The sequence below is a fragment of the Pan troglodytes genome, chromosome 17, assembly GCF_028858775.2.
Source record: "Pan troglodytes isolate AG18354 chromosome 17, NHGRI_mPanTro3-v2.0_pri, whole genome shotgun sequence".
Lineage (NCBI taxonomy): Eukaryota > Metazoa > Chordata > Mammalia > Primates > Hominidae > Pan > Pan troglodytes.
In genome coordinates this window covers 36,672,943-36,683,043 of record NC_072415.2, presented here as the reverse complement: position 1 = coordinate 36,683,043, position 10,101 = coordinate 36,672,943, and the positions used below count along the sequence as shown (strand labels likewise).

Here is a 10,101-nt window from a genome sequence, read left to right as displayed (position 1 = left end):
CTCTTGTCACCCAGGCTGGAGTGCAGTGGTGCAATCTTGGCTCACTGCAGCCTCCGCCTCCCAGGCTCAAGCAATTCTCCTGCCTCGGCCTCCTGAGTAGCTGGGATTACAGGTGTCTGCCACCACACCCGGCTAATTTTTGTACTTTTAGTAGAGACGGGGTTTCACCGTGTTGGCCAGGCTGTTCTCGAACTCCTGACCTCAGGTGATCTGCCTGCCTCGACCTCCCAAAGTGCTGGGATTACAGGCATGAGCCACCACACCTGGCCAATCGCATACCTTCTATGTGACAAATACTATGCTAAACTGGGCCACAGTGGTGAACAAAACTGGAGCCAATCATGATCTCAAAAGACACAATTATGAACACCATAGTTCCAAGTGTTGAAGTCCTGAAAATATTATCATGGAAAAATAATTTTAAAAATTATTTTAAAGATATTTACTTAACATTTTTAAAAGTGACTTTATTTGAGAAACATAAAAACATGACAATACTTCATAGGCCACTCTACACAATAAAATAGGCAATAATAACATAATATGTTTGCAAGCATAAACATTCAGGTATACTAATGATAGTCACATGGGTATAACAGCTATAAGCAGATAAACCACATTCATAAAGAAATAGATATGTGAAATACACACATGCATACCATGTTAAAATCTTTTGATTTTAACATGGAATCAATATTCTTCTATTTCAAGTATTTTAAAGTCTTTCACTATGATAATTGTGTGCACTCAGCTTTATAACTACAGTCAGCTGAAGTACTATGACAGACAACCTAAGTCTTTCTATGAGATCAATCAAAACCTGTGATGGGTCACCACCACATCACCACCACACCATTCACCCAAAGAGCCAAGAGCTCAAGAAATTTTATCTTTCACAAATGCAGATGGACAAAAAGGACACCTCTTCATTTACTGAAGAAATTTCAATGTTTTTATTTTAGGTACGTGCACAATGCTTACAAACAAAGCCAATGCTGTGATAATGCATCTTTGTAGAGTTAAATTTGCAAAAAACAAAAATGCATAAAATGAATGAGAATTCTCTAAAAGTCTTTAGACAATTTATAGCTCCAGTATTGGAATGATGCAAAGATTAAATGCATAGCATAGCGAATTGTAAAAAATAATGCGGACAATTTAAAATCATGGGGAAAAAAACTTGAAAAAAGATAAAAGCTAGAAATTAACACCTATAAAAAGTGTATTACAGGGATAAATTATGGGCAATTGCACAGAGATAGTCTACAAAAGCCGGCCGACTTTCACAATCATTGACTATATTTTGAAGTCTTGCATTTAGGTCTGATGGGTTTTTTGGGGAGTTTTGTTTGTTTGTTTGTTTGTTTTTCTTTTAGGACATGGCTGTCTTCAGTGAATACATTCACATTCATTTTCTACGTGGCTCTGCCCTTTCTGGAATTCTTCTATAATTTTATATACATTGACATCAGCATTCCTACTAAATTTTCCCATCTTCTGTGCTCTGCCTCTCCGTTGTTTTGGGCATGCAGAAATCCATTTTACATGCACTTATATACAGACAAATGTGTTGGAAACAATACCGTGATCCAACAGCAACACCGTTGCCTAAGTGTCTTCTTATCTTACTGTGCATATAATTATTTCCTAGCCAGTCAGTAACTTCTCTGGCTTCTTCAGCCAAATGTGGCTTTAATTTATTAAAAGTTCCTGCAATGTCATCAGGCGGAAGAAATGCCAATACTCAAAGATGACAAATTTTTAAACTAAAGTTTTTGTCCTTGCCATATCATATAACCAATCTATTCACTTGAATTTTCCACCAAATGCATTGAGCTGAGTGGGAAAGACAAACTTTATTTTTAACAACTTGAAATTCACTTTTAGTAGCTTTGAGCACACCTAATTCCAAATCTGTGATTATGGTTTGGAAATTCTATTGAAATTCATTTTCTTCTGCATAAAGACAGTAACAAGGTGATAGTTCCACCCAACATGTGACTGTGATTTTCAGGATTTTTAGACATTAGGGATTTTAGACTTCTGGGAGTTTGGTCTTTCAGAATTTCAACATTCGGGATTTTGGCTTTCAGGATTGTGTCTTTTGGGATTATGATCCAAACCCAAACAAAAAAGGGTAGTGCTGGAGGCACGCATCAATTAATCACAGATACACACAGAACTAAAATAGAGATGCTGTGAAGAAAAGGCACAATATGTTATGATATCATTTTCATTATCATCTTGAAGGAGCATTTGAAATGCTATCTGAGAGCCGGGCGCGGTGGCTCACGCCTGTAATCCCAGAACTTTGGGAGGCTGAGGCGGGTGGATCACAAGGTCAGGAGATCGAGACCATCCTGGCTAACATGGTGAGACCCCGTCTCTACTAAAAATACAAAAAATTAGCCGAGCGTGTTGGCGGGTGGCTGTAGTCCCAGCTACTTGGGAGGCTGAGGCAGGAGAATGGTGTGAACCTGGTAGGCGGAGCTTGCAGTGAGCCGAGATCACGCCACTGTACTCACTCTGCCTGGGCGACAGAGTGAGACTCCATCTCAAAAAAATAATAATAATAAAATAAAAAATAAATGAAATGCTATCTGAAATGCTATTTGAAGGGACATTTGAAATGCTGTGTGGGAGATAAGTAGGTGAAGAGAGAGGAGGAAAAGGCTCTGGGACCTGAAGAAGCATGAAAAAACCCAGAGAGAACAAGAGCAATAGTGAAAAACAGAGACAGAGATTAACTTGCTCAGCATCAAGAACTATTAAGGGAGAACGCCTGGATTCAAGTCCAGGTGTCCGACACATCCAAGTTCATGCTATTAACCGTCACACTACGGTGCTTCCAATGCCCAAGGGTGTCTCTCTTATATAACCTTTGAGAGCCTAATGGCAGTCAGCTCAAAACAGAGTTTTTGAATAGCACTGGATGTGTACTTTGAAGGTGTTCTTTGGGTATTTGAAAAAGATCTCTCCATTGGGGTGGCATCATTCTTTCACTTAATTTTCACTAATTCAATTACATGCATAGGCACTAAAATTTTTTTTAATGTATAGTTAACAGTAAAAATGGCTTCACCTAGCATTCCACGCTAAGTATGAATGTCTTAGAATGAAAGTGAAATGGGCAACGTGAATCACTCATCCTGTCAGTTTTACCCCAGCCAGCCTCTCCTGGGGAGAGCCTCTCATTGAGAGATCCAGGGCTCTGGGGGTTCTGGACACACATTCTGCAACATTTTCCTTAACCATAAACTGCATTTCCAGAACAAGCACTGTCCTTTCCACCTCCACGCCCAAGTGCAGGCCTCTGTGCCCTCTACCTGGGCGGCGCCTCCACCCCACTTTGGCCAAGCAGATTCTCTGAACTTCTACCCGAGGGCTGCCTTTCCTCATCGCTGTTCATGCTGTGTCTTTATCGGTCTGCACAAACTTGCTGGGTTACACGTTTGTTCCCACACTAGACCTTGAGTTCCTCAAGGGCATGAATAACACTCCAGAAGTGTGTCTTCCTAATGCCCAGCAGATAGCAGGTCTTCAATAAATGTCTGTGAATTGGTGAGAGAAAAGGTATTTACATTGATAATCTGTTTATCCAGGGGATTCATGGCCTTTGTGTGGTCCAGGGAGAGACTCTGAGTACACCGGGCATGTTGACAATGAGCTTTCTTTTCCTATCCAGAAAAGATTCCAGTGTTGAAAGGAATTGCTTGTCTGTTAACAAGCCTCTGGTCAAAAGGCTCACGGGCCAAATTCTAGACTCTGGTTAGAGCCTGAAAGCCTGCACCCACCAGCGTGCTTCCCATGTAGGGGATGGGCACACACAAGGGACTGCACCACCTCACCAACCACAGCAATTCCCAGGCTGCAGTGTGGGAGAGGCAGGCACCAGAAATGGCAAGGCATTGCCTGAGACCCCAGAACAAACATTTTGGAGTTTGCTAAGAATGGGCACTCTGGCCAAGTGTGGTGGCTCACACCGGTAGTCCCAGCACTTTGGGAGGCCAAGGCAGGAGGCTCACTTGAGCCCAGGAGTTTCATACCAGCCTGGGCACATACCAAGACCCTGTCTCTACAAAAAAAAAAAAAATTTAATAAGCTGGGTGTGGTGGCACGTGCCTGTAGTTCCAGCTACTTGGAAGGCTGAGGTAGGAGAATCACTTCAGCCCAGGGGTTTGAGGCTGCAGTAAGCCATGTTCACACCACTGCATTCTAGCCTGGGTGGCATAGCAAGACTCTGTCTCAAAATATATATATAGAGAGAGAGTACACTTTTTGATGAATTTTATGCTTAAGGAGATCTGCATTCTGATCTTTTAGAAGTCAAGGTTAAAAACAACACACTGGGGTGGCGGCGGCAGCGAGGACAGCGGTCAGCAGGGTGCCTTTGTCGCATTCCCTGAGAGAAGCGGTGTCTGCGAGGTGGTGTTCATCATGTTCTCTTTCAACATGTTCAACCACCTAATTCCCAGGGTCTTCCAAAACCACTTCTCCACACAGTACCGCTGCTTCTCTGTGTCCATGCTAGCAGGGCCTAATGACAGGTCAGATGTGGAGAAAGGAGGGAAGATAATTATGCTGCCCTCAACCCTGGACCAACTCAGCCAACTTAACATTACCTATCCCATGCTGTTCAAACTGACCAGTAAGAATTTGGACCGCATGACGCACTGTGGCGTGCTGGAGTTTGTGGCTGATGAGGGCATCTGCTACCTCCCACACTGGATGAGGCAGAACTTGCTCTTGGAAGAAGGCAGCCTGGTCCAGGTGGAGAGTGTCAACCTTCAAGTGGCCACCTACTCCAAATTCCAGCCTCAGAGCCCTGACATCCTGGACATCACCAACCCCAAAGCTGTATTAGAAAACGCACTTAGGAACTTTGCCTGTCTGACCACCGGGAATGTGACTGCCATCAACTGTAATGAAAAGATCTACGAACTCGAACTGCGTGTGATGGAAACCAAACCCGACAAGGCAGTGTCCATCATTGAGTGTGACACGAACGTGGACTTTGATGCTCCCCTGGGCTACAAAGAACCCGAAAGACAAGTCCAGCACGAGGAGTTGACAGAAGGTGAAGCCGACCACAGTGGCTATGCTGGAGAGCTGGGCTTCCGCGCCTTCTCCGGCTCTGGCAACAGACTGGATGGAAAGAAAGAAAGCCCCTCCCCAATCAAGCCTGGAGACATTAAAAGAGGAATTCCCAATTATGAATTTAAACTTGGTAAGACACCTTTCATCAGAAATGCATGTCCCCTTGTCAAAAAGTTTGAAGAGGATGAAGCTGGAGGCAGATTCGTCGCTTTCTCTGGAGAAGGACAGTCGTTGAGTAAAAAGGGAAGAAAGCCCTAAGTGAGGACTGTTGGCTGATTGGAAAATAATAAAAGAATTAATTGCAACATCTTGGCTTTTAGTTACTGGCACTGAAGGGAGGAGCCTCATCAGAGAATACCCTGTTACTCAAGATTTCTTTAGAGGTACCTAAGAATTATCAAGTTTGACTTGGAAGTGGAGCAGCAGGACTTTGTAGTTGTATGCTTGATTTGGGGAAAGACAAAGAGCTGTCCCTGAGGACCTGGAGGCAACCGCCTCCTCACCTCCTCATGCTTTCAGCTTGAGTGGGGCTCCCATTGCCTCAGCAGGAGCAATTCTGAGTCCCTAATTATGTCAAAACCAATGAAGGTGACTGAATTGTCTAACATGAAGTGTTCTTTCTCTTTCTTCCTTTATCCTTTCTTTTCCTAGGTCAATTGCATAGGTGTCGGTCTTTGGCCTAAAAAAAGGGTTTAAATAGACATGTGTTCTATAAGTAGTGGCTGTCCCACTACTGTGGCTGCAATTTAAGTATTTGACAAAGAGTGTTTCTATTTTTATTTTACATATTTTTTTCAAAAGCACCACTCCTCAGAAGAACCTGATCTCAATGAGTTTGCACTTTTATTCTCATTTCACATGGACATAATTGGCTCCTTACTGAACCTGCTCATAGTAAAACAATTCCATGGAGAAGCAAACATGTGAATGTTAGAATGAACAAATGCTAAAGAGATGTTCCTCTTTTTCCTTCTGCCCTACTCCTCCACTCCCAATTTTAATTTATTAAATTATCCAAGCTTCAAAAAAAGAAAAAAAAAACCACACTGAGAGCTGAACTAACCTGTTACCAAGAGAAAGAGAAAAGGAAAATAACTTGAGCATTTAAATTCTTTCTTCTCACAATGGACCAAGACATGGAGGGAATAATGCAATCTTTTCTAGCAACTGAAAGACAAAGATGGTGAGAGGTGGATCCTGGCCCTGGGGCAGGAGGAAATGTGACCGAAAATCTAGGCTGGGAGTGATATTTGTATTTGATTCAGCTACAAACTTTGCTGCTGCTGAGTTAGAATCAAGGAGCTGACTAGGCCTCAAGCCCCATGATCCCTTGAAGCTTCTCCTAATGTAAAGGACACTCCAACCTGCCTGGGCATCAGCAAGGACCACATCACAGAGGGGAGGAGAAAGGCTGGAACCAGGCTGGGTGTGGTAGCTCACGCCTGTAATCCCAGCTCTTTGGGGGGCAGAGACGGACGGATCACCTGAGATCAGGAGTTCGCGACCAGCCTGACAAATGTGGTGAAATCCCGTCTCTACTAAAAAAAAAAAAATTAGCTGGGTGTGGTGGTGCACACCTGTAATCCTAGCTACCCAGGAGGCTGAGGCAGGAGAATCACTGGAACCCGGGAGGCAAAGGTTGCAGTGAGCCGAGATCATGCCACTGTACTGCAGCCCAGGTGACAGAGAGAAACCCCATATCAAAAAACAAACAAAAAAATAGACTGGAACCAAACAGGAAACTTCCTGCCCAAGATCCTCCTGGGCAGAAGAGACAACCCCAAAGCAGCAGTGGTTGTCTACCCCATGTGGTTTAGGTTTGTCTCCCCCACGTGGTTTAGGTGTGTCTCTCCCACATGGTTTAGGTGTGCCTCCCCCAGGTAGTTTAGGTGTGTCTCTCCCACATGGTTCAGGTCTGTCTCCCCTGTGTGGTGTGTCTACCCCATGTAGTTTAGGCGCGTCTCTCCCGTGTGGTTTAGGTGTGTCTCTCCCGCGTGGTTTAGATCTGTCTCTCCTGCATAGTTTAGGTGTGTCTCTCCCACATGGTTCAGGTCTGTCTCCCCTGTGTGGTGTGTCTACCCCATGTAGTTTAGGCGCGTCTCTCCCGTGTGGTTTAGGTGTGTCTCTCCCACTTGGTTTAGGCGTGTCTCCCTGCATGGTTTAGGTCTGTCTCTCTGACGTGGTTTAGGCGTGTCTCTCCCGCATGGTTTAGGTCTGTCTCTCCCGCGTGGTTTAGGTGTCTTTCCCACGTGGTTCAGGTCTGTCTCCCCTGCGTGGTATGTCTACCCCATGTGGTTTAGGTGTGTCTCTTCCGCATGGTTTAGGCATGTCTCTCTCGCATGGTTTAGGTTTGTCTCCCCCACGTGGTTTAGGTGTGTCTCTCCCGCATGGTTTAGGCATGTCTCTCCCGCATGGTTTAGGTCTGTCCCTTCCACGTGGTTTAGGTCTGTCTCTCCCACATGGTTTAGGTCGGTCTCTCCCATGTGGTTTAGGTCTGTCTCTCCTGCATAGTTTGGTAACCAACACAATATTGTCTTGCAAAGTTTTTTGAAAAAACAGCTGCCAAGGTTCACATTTTGGGAATTTTTTAATAAAAATTAGACCTTTAAATTCTTAAAAATTGGGTAATGAGGCCACACTGGACCTCCATCCTCACTGGCAGCCATCAGCTGGAGCCCAGTTGCTTGTGGTCCCTTTGAGTAAACTGTGACTCTGGACACATACTCTGTCCCTCACTCCACACTGCCTCTTCCACCAGATTCCCTCGACTCGTGTATTCCCTCACCTGCCAGGTTCCTAGAAGCATCTGAGATCGTGTTCAGTGACCAGGAGGCAGTAAGGCAGGGCTTTGAGCACTCAGTTAGAGCAAGCTCTGTTGCCACCAAAACATAAATTAACATTTGGTTTTGTCCTTCTCCCCTTTGAGAAAGAGTTTGTGGAATTGATTTTTTGCAGGTGCAACAAATATATCTACGTGCAGACTAAAACCAAGTGGGGAAACTAGAATTCCTTTCAGGGATGGCTGCCCTAAATGAGACAAAAAGAAGAAATTCTTCAATGCACCAGGAAGAAAGGGAAGAATGGGAGTGAAAGGGTGGAGCTAGCAGACAGGGGAGGAAAGGTTGTGCCCTATGATATGACTCCTCCCAGTGACCCACCAACTACTCAAGGTTTCCCGAAAAAGTGAAAGGAAGGTGGGAATGAAGGAGGGAGAAAGGAAGAAGGAAGAGAAGGAAAAGAAAAGGAGGGAGAGGAAGTGTGAAAGGACAGGCTAGCTTGATATAAGATAGCTAAAGAGGCCAAATTCTGCATTTAGGGTTTCACTAAACCCAGCAGAGCAGCCAGCATCCACACAGGAGCCCAGGGACAGAAGGACACACAAAAAGACAGCTGAAGAAACTTGCAGAAATTAATATGATGCTTCTGGATTCTCATGGCCTCGGAGGTAGTGTTTCGAGCCAAGTCTAAGTCTATCTCAAAAGCACAGGGCATCCCAGTGTTACACTAATTCATAAGGCAGTAACTCTTACAAAGGAAGCCTATTCCCCTGTGAGCCTCAAGGAGGCTCACAGGGTCGACAGCAGGTATGGAAAAATCAGTGGATAATAGTCTCAAACTATTTTGTTCATCTCTAAACAACCAGTTTCCAACATTTCATGAAAAATTCCTTTAGCGATATTAGAAAGCTTTAGATTCATAATTCCCCTCTCAACCCACCAACACACACACACAAATGCACACACACTTTCCTTCTCTAAAAACAAAACAGCAGTATTGACAACCATGTCTATTTTGGTATCATGACAAACTTATCTACGTATATTCTGGAAGGATTACAATGACTGATGGGGAAATTTTTTTAAAGAGAAACATAAACCTGATGTAGGATAATTGCACCACTGGTAATCTCTTGGGATTTGCATTCCTTTTTTTTTTTTTTTTAACTTTTCAACTGTTTTGAGGAAACACTCCCCAGAGGCCAGGTGTTTAGGATCAGGATCTGGCTAACCGACAGTCAAAATGATGTTGATGACAATAAGCAACAATAGTAATCAGAAGAAATAACTGTGATGATAGTAATAATCCTGGAGGTGCCATCAGAGCCAAATGTTGCCATGGAAACTGCAAAAATGAGAGGGGGTGGGAGACATAGAAAATATTTTACGATGGAGTGCCGTGTTCCTGGAACTTCTGAGAATGAGCTCATGTATCGTATCCTAAAGAAGATTCAGATAAATAGCAATGTTTCATGGTTATACACAATAGAGTTAAGGACAAAACGACTTGCCAAGATAGGAAAGGACGTGCTGGGGCGATGGGTATTTGGGGTGATGGGTATTTGCCTTCAGAGTCTGCCTCAGAGAAACAGCTGCACACCATCTTTTTAGAGAGAATTTAACCAGCTGCACTGTAAGGAATGTACAAAACAAAATGAAAATGTTTTGAGCATGGTAGTTCTTTCCCATCTGCACAGCTGTCCAGAGCAGTTCAAGTTTAATAGTTGCACACTTCACTCTACAATATCGAAACTTTCTGAGTCCCAAGATTGAAATCTGAATGGCTATAAAAACCTCTCCAGCTATTTCCTAAGAATATAAAGAAAATGCTGGTGCAGAAAGACGTCAGAAAATCCATCTGGATTGCTTTTGAGCTTGGCAAGTCTATCTCTGATGTATTGTTTTGTTGTTTAAAAACACTTATCACGATGTTATACAATTATATATGAAATCATTCTTCATGTTAGGCCACACCCTGGCTACTAAAACTTGCAAAGAGAATCACTCTCATTTCCTGGGATAGCCAGCCTGTCTACATGTCCGCCCACTCTCAAGCAAGCCCTGGAGAAGCTGGGCCACAGAAGGTGAGCCAGGTCCTTCCAGCCACGGTGCTCACATGCAAGAGGACCAAGGACAACCTCCCTGTATATGGTAGCTTCACCAAGCACAGCTTGCCATAAGCACCCAGATATGAATGTCTAGAATAATCAGTAATCTGGAAGTTCCT

At 43.8% G+C, this 10,101-nt stretch overlaps 1 protein-coding gene across 1 annotated transcript; it reads left to right on the top strand.

The window, feature by feature from the left end:
- The first annotated feature begins 4,417 nt into the window (after positions 1–4,417).
- Positions 4,418–5,424, top strand: LOC100615379 (ubiquitin recognition factor in ER-associated degradation protein 1-like). The gene has a single exon (XM_054672060.2). The coding sequence runs from the start codon at positions 4,438–4,440 to the stop codon at positions 5,353–5,355; it is 918 nt and encodes a 305-aa protein (XP_054528035.2). The 5' UTR covers positions 4,418–4,437; the 3' UTR covers positions 5,356–5,424.
- Positions 5,425–10,101: the final 4,677 nt, after the last annotated feature.

Bases quoted from the DNA above. Each gene is read 5' to 3' on its own strand.
- LOC100615379 (XM_054672060.2), top strand. From the start codon at position 4,438: ATGTTCTCTTTCAACATGTTCAACCACCTAATTCCCAGGGTCTTCCAA.